Source organism: Saccopteryx bilineata, chromosome 5 (genome assembly GCF_036850765.1).
Source record: "Saccopteryx bilineata isolate mSacBil1 chromosome 5, mSacBil1_pri_phased_curated, whole genome shotgun sequence".
Classification (NCBI taxonomy): Eukaryota; Metazoa; Chordata; class Mammalia; order Chiroptera; family Emballonuridae; genus Saccopteryx; species Saccopteryx bilineata.
In genome coordinates, this window is record NC_089494.1 from 212,563,706 (window position 1) to 212,581,310 (window position 17,605).

The 17,605-nt window shown below is 38.0% G+C and overlaps 1 protein-coding gene across 1 annotated transcript; it reads right to left on the bottom strand.

Annotated features, from left to right (window-relative positions):
• Positions 1 to 3,094: 3,094 nt before the first annotated feature.
• AMTN (amelotin) lies at positions 3,095 to 17,042 on the bottom strand. The gene is made up of 8 exons (XM_066232875.1): positions 16,989 to 17,042; positions 13,650 to 13,736; positions 12,615 to 12,680; positions 11,633 to 11,722; positions 8,482 to 8,517; positions 7,276 to 7,302; positions 3,867 to 4,131; positions 3,095 to 3,212 (listed from the first exon to the last, which is right to left on the bottom strand). Exons 1-8 carry the CDS (start codon positions 17,040 to 17,042, stop codon positions 3,202 to 3,204), a joined length of 636 nt encoding a protein of 211 aa, XP_066088972.1. The 3' UTR covers positions 3,095 to 3,201.
• Between the last annotated feature and the right edge of the window lie 563 nt (positions 17,043 to 17,605).

The following is a 17,605-nucleotide window of genomic DNA, read 5'->3' on the forward strand; positions in this document are numbered from 1 at the left end:
ACAACACGCATTAATATAATCATGCCCACCCCAAGCAAGAAGGGCAACTAATACCATCATCTGGGCGACAGGCTTCTACGTGGGCAGCGCCATCTTTAACAAAGTGAGCATAATATATTTTATGTGCCCAGCACATATGATGTTGAACATTTCTTATGGTTATTTGTCATATTTATGTCTTTGGTGAAGTGTGTGTAGATTTTTTTGCCCATTTAAAAAAATTGGGTTGTTTGTTTTCTTATTGTTGAGTTTTATGTATTCTTTGTATATATATTTTTAATTTTTTTTATAAATTTATTGATTTTAGAGAGAGAAGTGAGAGAGACAGAATATCAACCTGTTTTATAAAACGATTTTATTTATTCATTTTAGAGAAGGGGAAACAGAGAGAGAGAGAGAAAGAGGGAGGAGCAGGAAGCATCAACTTCCATACATGCTTTGACCAGGCAAGCCCAGGGTTTCAAACCCGCAACCTCAGCATTTCAGGTCGATGCTATATCCACTGTGCCAACACACATCAGGCACAATCTGTTTCTGTATGTGCCTTAGTTGAGGATTGAAGCAGCAACTCTTGTATATTGGGACAACACTAACCAACTGAGCTATCTGGCTAGGGCTCTTTGTATATTTTTAATACTACTCCTTTATCAGATTTATGTTTTGATAAGATTTCCTCCCATTCTATGGTTTGTCTTTTTATTCTTTTAACACTCCCTTTTGCAAAGCAGAAAATTTAAATTTTAATGGAACTACATCTTACCAATTTCTTTCTGTCATGGAGAGCCTTTTGGTTTGTATCTAAAAAGTTACCACCAAACCCAAAGTCACCTAGATTTTTACCTATGTTATATTATAAAAATTTCATCACTTGCATTTTATATTTATTTAGGCCTATAAGCCATATTTGTAGAGGCTCTAAAGAGGAACTTAGAACAGGGACAGAGTACTGTGCCCTGAGGCAAAGGCCTCAGTGGCTTTACTGATGAAAGTACTGAACACAGTACTGAGCTGAACACAGCACAGTAGGGACAGAATTAGCAATTCTGACTAATTAATAGGTGGGGACATTTGAGCTACTTCTGCTTGCCCTTTAATCTGCTCTAAAAACATTCCCTTTCCTGATTTCCTCACCTCATTCTTGTTCCTGCTTCTATTTTGTGTGTATCAATAAATACCCGTAAGGATTGGGGGTCAGGGCAGTTCTCATAAACCTGTACAAGAGATTATGAGGAGGGCTCCCCCAGGCCCCTTGGTGCATTCCATGTGGTCTCTGAGTAGTCATTGTCTCTGTAACAATATTGAGTTACTTTTTGTTAATTCAATGTAAGCATCCTCACCAACATTTTAAAAATTTATATTTAATTTAAAACATGTTTTTGTATTAACATGTAATTTATGTATTATTGACATTTTAAAATAAATAACTAAGCATTTTTAATTTCTTAGTTTTCACTTATACCATCAAATTTGTTTTCAGTGATCAACCATCTGTAATTTCCGTAGGTTCTCATTCAATTTTGTTGAAAGCGAAGAACAAGAAACTGCCTGAGTTGCAAAAGACCATTCTCATTCTTAACAACAGCACCAATATTTGAAATTCCTTTATTTTGTGTCCTGGAGGTTTTCTATGACAGAGAAGTTTTAGATCGTGGATCAGTCATAGATGGATGAGACATAAATCATTCTTTGTAATGTGGGACAAGAGTGAGTATTAAAGGAGAGGAAGGAAAGAGCATGCTCTCAGATAGATCTGTCTTAAGAAGGTCCACATGTGGGAGTTAATAATAAAAACTGCGTCCTTAAAATAGTCTGCGCCTGTAGTTTATAGAAGTCTTCAGGTTCCCTGAGTAGCACATACCAGAAAGACATCTGGTCTAGATGGTGGTAATCGCATAGCACAGTAATAACCAAAGGACAGTGAAGAAGTACAGAAGTACTAGGAGAAAGCATGGGGCTGGGAGGAGAGATCATTTCAGCTGGTTTGAAGGGTATTGTAAACCAAAAAAAAATTTTATAGTTGTTTGGAGTTTGCAAAACACTTTCATGTATTATCTAGTTTGATCATCATATTAACCTTGTGGGATATCTGTGACAGGTTTGTTTTTCTTTGCTCCCCATTTTACAGATAAGAAAAGTGAGGCTCAGAAGAATACACTGGTATATAGTTCTTTGATAGAGGGCTATGTAGGAAGTCTTCTGATAGCACTTTTAATTAGTATCATGTGACACTAATGATGCAAGATTTTTGGAAAATTGAATCTTAATTTATTCTCATTTGGCTGTGAAAGTCTTGACAATTCATAAATGTCATTTGGATTCTGCAAATCTGAAACACTGTGATCAATAAATCTTTAACCTTCTAAAAACTTAGATATATATATTCCATAAGTGTATATTTGGGTGTGTTCCATACTGAGGTTGACTCAAATATACTGAGACATGTTATTAAAGTTATCTGCATCTTTCATTTGTGGGGGTCATATGTAGTTTGTATTAATTTCTTTCACCCTCTCCCACTTTGAGTGAACTGTAATGGTCTAAGTTACAAGTTTAACCCAGATTAAATTCTACTTTTTAGGTGTAAGAAGCAAGAGTATCACCTTTAATGATAATTTTTATCACTGTCATTTCTCATTCTCAGACATACACAAATTAACGTTAAGCATCATAATCACTAGCTCTGTATATAAGTAGCTTGAAGATAAACAATATGACATTGTTCTTTGAGAGAGTAAGTCACAAGGTGATTGTGAGGAAACCAGAAAATTTCCTTCCATTGCTGGGTGCTACTCCCATGACTGTGGTACTGTCTACGTGCCAAGGCGGTTCTAGACCTGAGCATCATCCTAGGGTCCTGGGGTGATGCAGTTCCTGACAGGGTCTAACTTTCTTCCATCCCCAAAGAAGAAAAACTCAGTTTTCAAAATATGTTTTAATATACATATGTATTTTCCATATCTAAGATGGCATATTGTTACTTTTCAAAGACAAATCATCCGTTTAATTGTTCTTATTTAGAAGTCAGTATTTTCTAGGAAGAACATGTTTTCTGAAATTTCAAGAAAGTTTTTAGTTAACTAAGACTTAATTTCTTCTGATATGCTCCAGTGTGTCTCAATTTATCTCCATAATTTGATCAATGAAAAAGACTTATATGTATCACCACATTAGGGTGGTTTAGTTGAAAACATTTGCAACAGCTTACTGAATTCCTGGAAGAAAAGAAAACACATTTTAAATGAGGTAAAAGTATATTGAATGTAACCATTTTAACCTGACATCAAAATTTCTTTTCTAGGAGAAAGGTCTCAATATCAAATCTTTCTTTTGTTATCTCCAAGGACACTTGGTTCTAGACATCCACACTTGTTAAACTATTATCTTTGCTTGTTAATGCTAGAAGAGCTTATTTTGGCGACATTTTTAAGTGCCGCCTGAGAACAGCTCCTGGGTTCATCTGCGTGCTCACTCCAGTGTGTTACTGGCGAAGCTGGTAACATGAAATGAGGGAGGTTTTGAGGCTCGTCCAAGCTCGGTGAGCGGAAAAGCGTGTGGTATTGATTAACTGCGTCTTCTGTGGGCCAGTGTGTTTGAGTTGCGCAAAGGAGAGTGAAGTCTGTGTCCAAATATTTCCAGCTCTGACCTAAGGTGGAAAGTATGTTATGCCACCAATTAAATGTCTTCTTTCTGAGTCTAGCGGATAAGGATGGTGACCCAGAAAAAAATAGTCCCTCACATTGCAGCAGTCCACTGCGAGTGAGGAAAGGCTTGACTGTATTTGTCAAGCCAAGACAAAGAACTCCTCTCCCCTACTCTGTGGATGACGTCCGTGACCCAGGGGCATTTTCCTGGCTAGGAGAACTTACCAGGTGGGGACCCAGTGGTGGTTTCTTCAGGCATGTGGATGCCCCTCTGGATTCCTGCAGGGGTGGTCACTTCAAAGTCGTCGTCTGTGTCACTGGGAGTCAGGAAGGGACTTTCTGAGGTCCCGCGGACAGCCGGATTTACTCCTGCTTGTCCTGCAGGAAGGATTCTGTTCTGGGCGTCTGGATTAGCCTGGCTGGTGGGCAGGAGGGCCCCGGAAAACAAAGGCTGGAAGAGGAGGCCTGTGAAGATTTGCGAGCCCACTGGCTAGAATGAGGGAAGGAGGCAGAAAACAGAGTTAAAGAAATACATTTAAAAGGCCAGTCAACCAGCTTTTCTTTTTTGAGGGCAGCAAGTTTGGGTAAGAATGGCAGGATGGAGAAGGTAGAGCCAGAGAAAAGCATAAAGATGGGGCATTCCCCAGAGGAAATGCCTCCCTCCCTGAGCCAAGCCCAATGCTGGTTTCATTGCCAGGGTTCCGTGCTGTGTTCCAGTCCCCTCACAGAGGGAGAGCCAAAAGCAAGCCGGTCACCGGGAAACGAATAAGGCATGCTTTGCTGGTACCAGGTGCATCTGGAAGGAAACTCAGGCAGAAAATCTATACAGTTACGACAAACTGTATCTCTGTTATTGGCCTCAACCATAGTCTTTTTTTAAAAACTGTATTTTTTATTTATTCATTTTAGAGAGACAGAGAGAGAAGGGGGGGAGGAGCAGGAAGTGCCTTGACCAGGCCAGCCCAGGGTTTCCAACCGGCGACCTCCGCGTTCCAGGTTGACGCTCTGTCCACTGCGCCACCACAGGACAGGCCCATAGTCTTTCTTTTTGCCCATACTTTAAAAACAAAGTAATTTAGGAGACTAAAAATTATTGGCCAAAATGAACTCAAGTAGATTAATCAGTTCCTATCTGATGGTTTGCATCCTTTCATGTTTCCTTTGGTGAATCTTCCAAAGGCATTAGAATGTTCAGTCAGAAATATTTCTCTTAGCAATTCAGCCACTTGTATGTTACGTGTGGTTGCCCAATGGAAGTCCACTTTCTTGGACTATTAATGATTTGCACACTGGTAATGAATGATGTTGCTGCCATGCTTGTTTTTTTCCACGCTGAGAAACAAATTACTGTGAGAAATTCCTGCTAAGAAGAAATAGTTTGATATTGGCTGGTTTGGCTACCTTTGATTCTGAGGAGGTTGAGGGCAGGACCCAGAAATCTGCATTTTAACCAGTATTCCATGTTCTCCTGATTTGGTGGTCTTGGACTGAAGTTTGGCAGACATTGTTTTAGGTGTATGAGGTATTGAAGCAAGAATTAAATTTAGGCCCTGGCCAGTTGGCTCAGTGGTAGAGCATCAGCCTGGTGTGCAGTAGTCCCGGGTTTGATTCCCGGCCAGGTCACACAGGAGAAGCGCCCATTTGCTTCTCCACCCCTCCCCCTCTCCTTCCTCTCTGTCTCTCTCTTCCCCTCCCGCAGCGAGGCTCCATTGGAGCAAGGATGGCCCGGGCGCTGGGGATGGCTCCTTGGCCTCTGCTCCAGGCGCTGGAGTGACTCTGGTCGCAACAGAGCGATGCCCCGGAGGGGCAGAGCATCGCCCCCTGGTGGGCAGAGCATCGCCCCTGGTGGGCGTGCCGGGTGGATCCCGGTTGGGCGTATGCGGGAGTCTGTCTGACTGTCTGTCTCTCCCTGTTTCCAGCTTCAGAAAAATACAAAAAAAAAAAAAAAAGAATTAAATTTATACCAGATGAGACACAGGAGTAAGCTACAGAAGCTTTCAAACGGGGAGTCAGGACATCCATAGGCTTCAAATAAAGATGGTGGATTGTGCCCATCATTAAAAAATAAGATAAATTATCTAGTACATTCCATGTAGTAAGAGTAAACATATTTTCATGAAACATGTGTGTGTATTTGTGTATGTGTTAGCTGCCTAAAAAATATAGCTGTGTCCTGACCTGATAGCTCAGGTGTTTAGAGCATCATCCTGATACACCAAGGTTGACAATTCAGTCCCCAGTCAGGGTATATACAGGAACAGGTTAATGGTTCTGTCTCTGTATCCCTTTCTCTCTCTTTCTTTCTCTAAAATTAATTTTTAAAAATTTAGCTGCGAAATAAGTAAATCAGAAAAAACCAGGAACTGCATTATTCCATACGTAGGTGGGACATAAAAGTGAAACTAAGAGACATTGATAAGAGTGTGGTGGTTACGGGGGGGAGGGGGGAATGGGAGAGGGAAAGGGGGAGGGGGAGGGGCACAAAGAAAACAAGATAGAAGGTGACAGAGGACAATCTGACTTTGGGTGATGGGTACGCAACATAATTGAACGACAAGATAACCTGGACTTGTTATCTTTGAATATATGTATCCTGATTTATTGATGTCACCCCATTAAAAAAATAAAATTATTAAATAAAAAAAAAGAAAAAAAATGTAGCTGTTATTATGGGTTTATTTAAAAAAAAATTGGAGATCATTGACATAGTAGATAAAAAAAATGGCTTTCAGTCTGTTTTGGACCTTGAAACTTAATTTGCTTAAGTTCTTTGAGCCTCAGTTTCTTTATATATAAAGTTGGGTAAAAAATTTCTACTTTGTAATTTGGTGAGGATTAAAAGCAATGTATGTAAAAGGTCTACTAAGGTGCCTATTCTATAGAATTAGCTCAAAAACTGGTAGATGTAGGTATTTGTGTACCAGTGTTGGCAAAACAACCCATTATTTTACTTATGGACAATCTAGCAAAGCTCTACCTTTTACGTAATAGAAAAAAAATGTTAAAAACTGTCTTTCCAGAGATTGCCTCAACTTTTAATTACTGTGTCATGTTTAGATACCACATAATTCAAGTCATTTTTTGTCTAAAAATGACTTACGGGGAAATGCATTGAAGAGCCTAGTAATGATGATATAAGTGTTATTTAGGTTAAGCCCTTTAGTAGTTGATGTGTATAGGGAGGAGTCCATTCATATATAAAATAATATATTTTCCCAAAGAAATGAAAATTTAAGTCAAGGGAACTAATCTTTCCTGTAACAAATATTAATATTAATATATATATATAGTTGTATATCTGCATGCATTTCAATAATTTATAGCCATAGATTTTGATCAATGTAAAGTTAAAAAAGACGCATTGGCTTTTTGGATAGGAACTGAATCTAACATCAATACATGGAAAACCAAAGCTAGATCAAATTAATGGAAAGGTTGCTGGAGAATGGTGATAAAGCCCCAGCTGGACAGGATAACCTAATGCAAAGACCTATCCAAATGTTCACTTTGTTGCAGTAGACACCAAGTTTAGGATTTTTGGTCAAAAGAGACTATGGATATGAGGACCTAAAACAGCATTGTGGTAGACTGAAAAGAATTTTAAATATTAGTAATTAAAAATAAATTTTTTTACCAACTCCTCTGAGCTTAGGATAGTACCCTAAAAGGAAAATAATAAAAAATTATTAGACAAATTTTAATATATTCACAGCAAGATATGTATAACATAGTTTCAAGACTTAAAATAGTTTTGAGAATTATAAAAAGATTTTTAAATTTTCAATAAAATTTTAAATTGCCTTGTGACTTGCATTACCAAACTCTTGTCATTTACAGATATTGCATTACTAACATCATTTGAGTGATGTGTGGTCTTTGTATTTTAAAATTATATATTTTCTATCATTAAGTAGTAAAAACACATTTAAGGAAGCTAGGAAAATGGAGAAAGCAGTAAGAAAAAAATTATACTGTAATCCTATTATGTAGAGTAATGCATTTTCCCTCTCTTTTTCTTTTCACACATGTATTTTTTGAATAATAGATATCACTTATATAATTTGTATTTTACCTTTCTTTTAAAATTATTCAGCAATCATTATTACTGACGTATTTAAATGTTCAGAAAGTATTTGCTTTTATGTTGCACAGTTTACTTGTAGTTCTGTCTTTAAAATTTAACTTGCACCCAATACTCTTCTGTACTATAAATATTATTTTGATTAATAGATTTGTAAATAAATTTTCACTGTATTTCAGATTATTTTCTTAGGATGTGTACCCAGATGTGGAATTAAGAGTTGATATGAATATTATAGTTGATTCTGTGTTTAGAAATAAAAGCTGCCAACTGATGCTCACATTTGATCTTGACCCTTGGTATTTTTATCAGTGATCTCAAAAATTACTTTTCATAAAAGAAAATAAGGAGAGAGAAGAGGAAGAGTTTGTATCATTTTTAGGGGAAATATTTGTAGTTAATAAGTAAATTGGAAATTAAAAAATAACCCCCTAAATTATTACTCATTACATTAATCCCATTATAAATTTAAAGGATTTTTAAACATTTAAAGGATTGCCTGATTGCTTCAGTTACACATCTTTAAATTGGCAATAAAAATAGTCTATAAAAGGTTGTTTTGAAGATGAAATGAGCTAGCACATAATAAATAATAAAGTATCTGGTACATATAAGCATTTACTAAGTGTTATCCTTGCTATTATTGTTCAGACAGTGCAAAGTAAACAGGAAGCTGGACAATTATCTGGTGTATTGAAGCAAGATTAAATATTTCACACTAAGATGATTTAAAACAAAAATCATACAAAATGACCTTACCTGGGCTCCAAGTTGTGCTACAATAAGAGGTAACATCTGAAAAAAAAGTAAATATTTAGTAAAAAATATATTCAAAGATAAATTCTGACAGATGATATGAATATCAACTTTCTTGAAAAGCAGTATTTGTTAAACAACTATCTGTTACTAAATGTGTCATCTGTAATCATAGATATAGACTCATAGAGCTGGATGGGGACCAGAATCCATCCAGTTTTTTAAAAAATTATTAGACCTGGACAGATCTAGAAACCAGTACAAGGCAGCATATTTAGGAGGTAGAAGTTAGTAAATTGGATAATTAAAAAATAATTTTGGTCTTAACCTATATTCAAACTGAAAATTATTCCAAGAAATAATGATATAAAATATGATAAATATGCATGTGTTTACTTTGTATGGCATTTCACATGAAAACACAATGGATATTTTAAAATATAATAGTTTCTTGAAACATATATAATTAGTTTCATAATGATTTCCTGGGAATTTTGCTGTTAAAATAGAACCCTGGAAGGAAGTTATGGATAATATTGTCCCATAATCCGTGGCACTAACAGAGTTGTTAAAACTAAGTGAGAAATACTTTAATGGCACTGACAACTACATAAATGTTAGTGAATTTATAGTAAAAAAGATTTGGGTGAGGCATTGGTGTGCTCCAGTACTTTATGAACTAACCTAGAATTGGTCAAAGAGAACTAGAGTTTAGGATTTATTTTCCTTTCAATAAAAATTCACAGTGTCAAGAAAGTCATCACAATGGCACTTTTAATAGTAACCACCTCAAAAGATTTGAAAGTCTTATGAAATAGACTCTGAGCTTTATTATTATCTAAGACAGTTGATGTAGTAATAGCTATAGTGACAAGAGATAAAAAGTTTATGCATTTAAGGAAAAGCTTTATTCTCAATTGGATCTTTGACCACTGATCAAAACAAACAAACAAACAAACAACAACTAATCTCAGCGTTGCAATGGGAAAGTGGGTTGGGGGGAAACAACACTTGAGATTTGGGAGAAAGCAAAATTGAAGTTTCTTTTTTAAAGATGAGGTGGAAGGAATAAAAGATACAAACAGTAAATCACAGATGTCTAAGTAAAACTGCAATGACATAATTTAATAATTCATGAATGTTAAAATAAGGAGAAATTAAATAAATTTTTTTTTATTCAGTGAGAGGAGAGGAGGCAGAGAGATAGAATCCTGCATGTGCCCTGACCAGAATCCACCTGGCAAGCCTACTAGGAGGCGATGCTCTGCCCTTCTGGGATGTTGCTCTGTTGCTCAGCAACTGAGCTCTTCTTAGTGCCTGAGGTGGAGGCTATGGAGCCATTCTCAGCGCTTAGGGCCAACTCGCTCCAATCAATCCAGGGATACAAGATGGGAAGAGAGAAAGGGAGAGAGAAGCAAGGGGGGGAGGGGTGGAGAAGCAGACAAGCGTTTTTCTGTGTGCTCTGACCAGGAATCAGACCTGAGACATCCATACGCCGGGCCAATGCTCTACCACTGAGCAAACCAGCCAAGGCCAAGAAAAATAATTATTAGTTTTTTGGTAGTGAACTTATTTGAAATAATAGCTAAAATTTATTGGGTAATTTATTGTGTGGTAAAAACTGTTCTAAGTGTTTTATGTGTGTTTACTCATTTAACCTTTATAAAAGTTTTAGAGGTAGGCTATACTTTACTTCCATTTTAAATTATGAGGAAAGTGAGCCACAGTGGGTAAGTAACTTGGCCAACATCGCACAGGTAACAAGTGGAGAGCTGGGGTTTGACCAGCGTGTGATTACAAAGTTCACTCAACCACATTGTCTTTGCTTTGATAAATGGAAGCTTTGGACAGGTACCCAAGTTTCTGGCAGAAGACTCTGGAAAGATAGAGTCAGAGGGACTGGAGCTTAAAATTAATTTTTTTTTCTCATCTGTATTTTTTAAGTTCTCTATAATTACCATGCATAATGTATGTAATAAACAATAGAACTTCTACAAAACAAATTAGACCACTGTGTGAGGTTTAGATAATCTGATAGGGAGAATAAATTATCCGTAATGACTTAGTTCAGTCAAAAAGGGATCATTATGTTTTTCTCCAGAGACTAACAATATATTTAAAGAAGTTTCAGGGCCCTTGTTGGTTTGTTCAGTGGTAGAGTATTGGCTCAACCTGTGGGTGTTCCAAATTTGATTCCTGGTCAGGGCACACAGGAGAAGTGACCATCTTTTTCACCCTTCTCCCTCTTCCTTCCTTTCTTCTTTCCTTTTCTTTCCCTCTTGCAGCCATTGTTAGGTTGGAGCAAATTGGCTTGGGGTGCTGAGGATGGGTCCATGGTCTCACCTCAAGTGCTAAAATAGCTTGGTTGCTGAGCAACGGAGCTGCTGCACCAGATGGGCTGAGCATCCCCTGGTAGGGGGTTTTCAGTGGATCCCAGTTGGGGTGTATGTGGGAGTCTGTCTCCCTGCCTCACCCCTTCTTACTTAAGAAAACTAAAAAAAAAATAGACAAATAAAACAAGTTTTAAAAAGACAAAAATTTAGGGTTTGTCTATAGTTAAAATTCAAACAGTTCCCTAAGTGTTTGATTCCTTAAACATGTCCTTTATATTTTTGTGTGAGAGGGTCTTCTAGAGTTTTTCCTGAAAGCAAATGATGGTGGGCAGTACAAAAGAACTAGAAATTACTTGGAACTTTCAAGGGGGCCTGATGAAGGAATACAAAAAGTGGAAGATTAGATTTGCTGAATTTAAAATTTTATTCAACTCTTAACTATAATTTGGGATAATTCTGCCCATGCAGGAAGACTTCAGTAGAAAGCACATGCTAGAGAAAAATTGTGCTACCTCTCAATTTCCCCCCTTATACTTTTGACTTTTCCATCTTCCCCAACTCTTCACAGTTTTCCATTACTCATTACACATGTATTCTAGAGAGGTTACGGGGCAGCATGCTCAGTTTTCCGGGTATGCTTTCCTGACTTTCAGCAAGAACTAAAGTGCCAAAGAATGTTCCATGTTCTGTAGACCATCCCTCTGCAAATTATCCGGGTAAAATGTTTACGCAACTTGAAAGAATTCTTTCTTTCCCTTAAGGCTTTCTCCTCAGAGAAAATGCTCCCCAGTGGTAAACCAAAGTCCCATCGTTGAACTTACTTGTGGTTGCAGCTGCTGTTGTACGTTTAATCCCCCCAAGGTCAGTGGGAGGGTGTGGGCAGCAGGTGCCATCTTTGCAGCAGGGTTTAGCTGTAAGGCAAAGAATAAGATTTTCATTGTGTTGTTTCAGTTTGAACATTCAGAAACTAATGTGTATTTACCAAATGTAAATGTTAAATAGAAAAATTGCTATGCACATGTATAGAATACGGTATTGCATTTAGAATTAGATACAGAGATGAAGTTCAAAGACTTGTTAGTACAACCATATGTTGTCCAACTTTTTCCATATGAAATTTTTCTTTGGCTTTAACTATTCTCTTTGACAACTACTTAGGTGATTTCATTCTGGCTTTTCCTTTTTGGCAATAACAGCAAGGATTCCTGGAATTTTTCTGATGGTTTTCTTAGGAAGAATGATTTTCACAGGTATTCCCATTAAAAGTGTGAGGGTCAAAATAAAATATCTAGTCTTCATATGATCTATTATTATATATAAATCTGATCACTGGATGAAAATCTTTTTTAATCAAGAGAGGAACTTAAACAAATGTATTGTTTAAATAACTATACAAATAGTCTATATAAAAAAAGAAAATCTTTTTATCCCTTCTGGTTTGCTCGTGTTGTTGGAGGGAAGATAATGGTTATAGTGTTTGGGTGGATGTAGGGGTGTTGTGGGGGGCAGAGAGGAAGGACTGGTGAAGAAATGGAGAGAGGAACTTGGAGAAGAGATGAGAAGAACTGAAGAAGTAAAGGCTTGAAAATTATAATTACTTTAGAGACTCTTGCTAAGGAAAATTTTTACAATATATTGAATAGCATTTAGCTCTCTGACTTGTCTTTTCTCTTTCAACTGGTCTACAATGAACAAGTGTATATGTGTACATTTGTGCACACACACATGTATATACACGCACTCAACAGTAGGTATTATATTTACTTAACAGTGGATATTAAACTGATATAAAAAGGTACTTACCAGTTGCAGATCTGACCCCAGTGTGAGCACGTGTGTCAATGGTATCAGACTTAAAGAAGGGAAGACCTGCAGGGCATTGAAATTGATATATGAGATGAGAGGTTGTCTGTTTTCAAAACCTGTCAATGGTGGACATCCTTAACTTGCATTCCTATCAGAGGTGGATTTGCCGTGCAGGTAAATGCCGGTGGTGCTTCTGGGCCTCTCACTAGTGTTGTCCCCTTCCATGGCCCTAGGAGGCACCTTAGTGGGCTGTTCAGTTTATAGTATTTATCAGCTTAAAAAATGTGTGTTCTTATTTCTCATCTCATTATGAATCATTCACTTTAATACTTAATTTTACATATCTAATTTTTTTAATTCTTTTCTTTTAAGAGTATTTCCAAATTGTATAAGCTTCAGGTTCTCTAAGGAGAGAAAGAGGTTTATGACATCAGTGTTCCATAATGTTCTAGATTAAAAACAAACTTTAGACTTTACGTTTCACAAGATCTAGATGGAGGTAAGTGGGGCCTTTAGACCAGAGGAAGGCTTGGAGTGGGAAGAAGGGTAGCAGCTAAGAGACAAAGCAGGTTTCAAAAGTACTTCAATATGCTTTGAAGAAACAGACTTCACCGTGACAATTAGCTCATCAAAAACAACAGAACTTGAGGAAATCTGCAGTTGTTTTTATAGACTACCCCTCAATCCCTGTTAGCTCTGGCAAAGACCGCATGTGACATGTCACAGTTTCATGAACGCCTAGATGACCATACCTTACCAACAGGTGCAGTTATTGCTTATCTAAGTTGACTATATTTGATTGCTAAAACAAATTATTATTCAAACAAAAAGAATAAAGAATGGGGATGCTTTACTTTCTTGACTCAAAATTGTCAGAAAAAATGTATTGTTTCTTGTTTTACCTTTTTCCCAAAATGAAAGCCTTTCTCTCTTGTTTAGTCATGAAACTGTGTAAATCTTGATTTTAAATCCACTAGCCTCACCAGGTTTCCTTCGCTGGTCTGCAGATGTTCCCTCCTGGAGAACTCTTACCTGATTTGGCTGCTGTTGGTTCAGTAGGGTTGTCTGATCCGGAACCAGCTGTGTTGGAGGAAGTCCCAAAGCAGGGTGGAGCTGCATCTGTGATAAATATTTGATGAGGCAGGACTGTGTTTGAGGTTTTGTATTTATTTACTTCCTGGATGTAACAAGTTGTCTCAAATGCAAAAATGTGTCTTTAGCCTCTGTGTGTTTTGGAGCAGGTGTAATTTCCTGGGACATTTTGTGCATGACAGAAGAGGAATTGCAGCGTGGAAAAATGCCAGCCCAGGAAGTGTGAAGTGGGGAGGAAGACACGTGGGGCAGGGCATGTGGGTGTCTGGTGGTTCCTACCTCCCACTTCTTCCCTGTAACTACCTTCTTCTTTTTTCAGGGCATGACACACATAGTCTGCCCCTTAATTCTGTACACACTTGCTTTACCCCCGTGCTTGAAGGGACGGGGTCATAATTCTTAGTGCATTTTCATGAATCTTTCTGCTTTTGCCTGGTGTCTGACAAGTCACGCTCTGTAATGGAGGTAAAAGACCCTTTCCTGGCCAGAGTGTTAAGAATTGCTGAAATTAAGGGGTGAAAATGTGCTTGCTATCTGTATGATATATTTGTATAGTTTTATTTAAAGATGAGGAGAATGAGGCCCAGACAGGCAAAGCCCTAGGTGACATGATGAGTGGCAGAGCCAGTACTAAGATCCCGCAAGTGCTCTTGGTCCTTGGAGAAGTGAATCCACCCCTTGGCTTCCCTCATTACTCCTTCTGTATTCAGGTGGATGCTCCCTGGCTAGACCCCTGTTAGCCTTTGTAGTTGCCTGCATCTGGGAGAGCCCTGTGGTGTGGCTTTTCAGCATGTGCCCTTGGGTCACTTGGCGGTACCCTGGAGCTGCCGCTAATGCTTGGTTTCACTTTGGACTTTTTCTCTCAGTTGTAAGAGGTAAGATAGGCATTGTCTATTCTTAGCAGTCCCTATAATCTTTAAGGTATGTAAGTTTAAATTCTGCAAATTTCTTTTCATTCCTTACAGTCTATTGTCAGTGTGGTAGCCAGAGGGGTCCTTTGAAAACAATGGTCTGGTCCCTTCACTCCTCTGCTCCAGCCCTGCACTGACTTCCATTCTCACTCAGAGTAAGAGCCAGAGACCCTCCAGGGGCCTACAAGGCTCTCATGCCCTGGGCCGGGTGCCTCTCTGACTCTGGTTTCATTTCATTTCCCTTTCTCGCTTGCTTGTCTACTGCCATCAGCTATGGGGCGTCTCTGCGAAAGGAAAGGCGCACCCCTGCCTCAGAGCCTCACCTCCATCTGTCCCCTCTGTCTGAACGCTCTTTCCCCAGACACTGGTTCACTCCCTCACCCGCTTCAAGTCTTTGCTTGAGTTTACTTTCTTATTGAGGCCCACTCTCTTGAATATGCGACTTGTCCCACCACCAGTGGGCACACTATTCCCAAACTTGATTTACTGAAAATAGGGTTAGGCTGCTTTAAGTGTCTACTTTTACAAATTGACTCATTTTTATGCCTTTCTGATAATTCAATAAATTCACTTGAAAATAATAAAAACATATCAGGCATGTGTTGGTTACTACCACCCAATAGCTACCTTAGTGTCTGCCACCTCTCACATACCCTGCACTAACCGTCCAGCCGCTCTCACATTGTTGCCTGTTAGTTTATGCAGTGACCTGCATACTACCCCTCAGTCTACCTTGAATGATAGTGGTGCTCCTGGAAAATGTTATTTCTCTTGAGTTTCTACAAATTCTGCGGTAATTTAAATACACTAGGGAGACCCTGTTGATAAATTTATTTGGTGAAGTGGAAAAATCCATGCTTTACAAAAAAAAAAAATTAACTTCTTAATTTACCCTGTTTAAGAATTGAATTTTTGTAGATTAACTTTTTTTTTTTTTTCCCAGAAGGACATATGTATCATTTGGAATGAAATAAGAAGGAGGTTGTTTATTCATGTCTATTCCATTCCCTTCCTACAAGATCACCCTCTTCATCTTCTTCATAGGACTAATCATAGTTATAACTTATTATTTAACATTTCTTTTGAAAAATTATTTATTAGTATCTACTAGGCTAGTGAATACCAACTAGCACAGTATGTAATTTGTAGAGTTTCCAGTAAATATTTGGTGATAGTATGGATGACTGTGAAAGTGTCAAGTAGGCTTGAGGCTTACCTAAAATGGTTCTTTTGTGTTCTGTTATTTCATTGCAAATATATTCTAATTACTTTCTTAATGATCACACTCAAGCATGTCAAATAGTCAAACGGAAGTCCACTTAGAGGCCCAAATTACCCATCTGTATGTCTATAAAATATTGAAGGACAATTGGAGTGTGTGTTTAAATGCAAGTGTTCATTTTTCCCCCCAAAATTCCTTTATGTATAAACACATTTTATGATAAAATGTTCTAAGTCAAAAGTTACAAACTATTTGTAATATTCCCTTGTAATTGCACGATTTGGTCGTCTTTTACAGTTTAATCTAGATGTTTTATGTTTCCAATTAGAAAACTCAGAAAATGTAGTTTACCTTTTTAATCATGAGAAAATAATTGCAAAAAGAATCTTAAGGCCCTGGCTGGTTGGCTCAGTGGTAGAGCGTTGGCCTGGCGTGTGGGGGACCCGGGTTCGATTCCCGGCCAGGGCACATAGGGGAAGCGCCCATTTGCTTCTCCACCCCCACCCCCTCCTTCCTCTCTGTCTCTCTCTTCCCCTCCCGCAGCCAAGGCTCCATTGGAGCAAAGATGGCCCGGGCGCTGGGGATGGCTCCTTGGCCTCTGCCCCAGGTGCTAGAGTGGCTCTGGTCGTGGCAGAGCGACGCCCCGGAGGGGCAGAGCATCGCCCCCTGGTGCGCAGAGCGTAGCCCCTGGTGGGCGTGCCTGGTGGATCCCGGTCGGGCGCATGCGGGAGTCTGTCTGACTGTCTCTCCCCGTTTCCAGCTTCAGAAAAAGAGGAAAAAAAAAAAAAAAAAAAGGAAAAAAAAAAAAAAGAATCTTAAAATCTTTTTGGAAAATAAAATAATCATTTATTTTGAGTGGATACAATAAAGCATTCTTTTCTTTCCTAATTTCTATCCTACTGTTCTGCCAAAATGATAAACATTCTACCACAATAGAGTGGACACATTTTAGAAATGTAAGTACTTTGAAATATGCGCTAACACTTTATTAGTTTATCATCTTTCACCTTGAAAAATAAAAATAGGAAACCAAGGGAATTGGTCATAGCACAGAACACTTTCAATAGAGGGCAGGAAGAGAGATAGGTATGCAATTAAGATGCTGTTAAGACTGGTTGGTATATAAAATAAACATATTGCACTTACTGGTAATGACTGAGTTGATCCCAGAAGACAAAACAGTAGAAACGTAGTCTTCATGTTTCAAATTACTACCTGTAGCAACAATATAGTGTTAGCCTTTCACACATTTTTTTTTTCCTTTTGAGAAAAGATGATACTTAAAATAAAAAAGGAATGTTCTATTTGAAACATGGTCAATTAATGTTACCTTTCTCTCCACTAGGCAAAATGTACAGGAGAAACAATCTTCAAAGTCCAGTTGATTTCTCCAGTTCTTGTGGTGAACAATTTTACCTTTTGATGAGTTGTGAGTTTGTAGAAGGAATTTAAACTGAACTCCAGGAGGCTGGAAACTGAGAGACCAATCAGGACTCAGCTGTGAAATCATTTGGTTTCTTTCATTTCCTAACACTTCATTAGGTGAGTTATTAGCTGCAGACATCGTATTACTCAATGTCTACCATTTGAATAGAGATTATTTCAGGAAGACATGCCTTGTGTAATTTTAAAAAAGTACAGACAATTAAAAAAATTAAAGTCCTTCTTTACCCCATCTCCTTCCCAAATGACTTTCCAGATGTAGCTGCTTTATGATGTATGTATGCATGTGTACTTCAAACATCAAAATATAACTATGTAAA

Bases quoted from the DNA above. Each gene is read 5' to 3' on its own strand.
- AMTN (XM_066232875.1), bottom strand. From the start codon at position 17,042: ATGAAGACTACGTTTCTACTGTTTTGTCTTCTGGGATCAACTCAGTCA. The intron at 11,723-12,614 runs GTAAGTACCTTT...TTTGCCTTACAG, and splicing joins TGGGGTCAGATCTGCAACTG to CTAAACCCTGCTGCAAAGAT. The intron at 7,303-8,481 runs GTAAGGTCATTT...TTTTCCTTTTAG, and splicing joins TAGCACAACTTGGAGCCCAG to GGTACTATCCTAAGCTCAGA.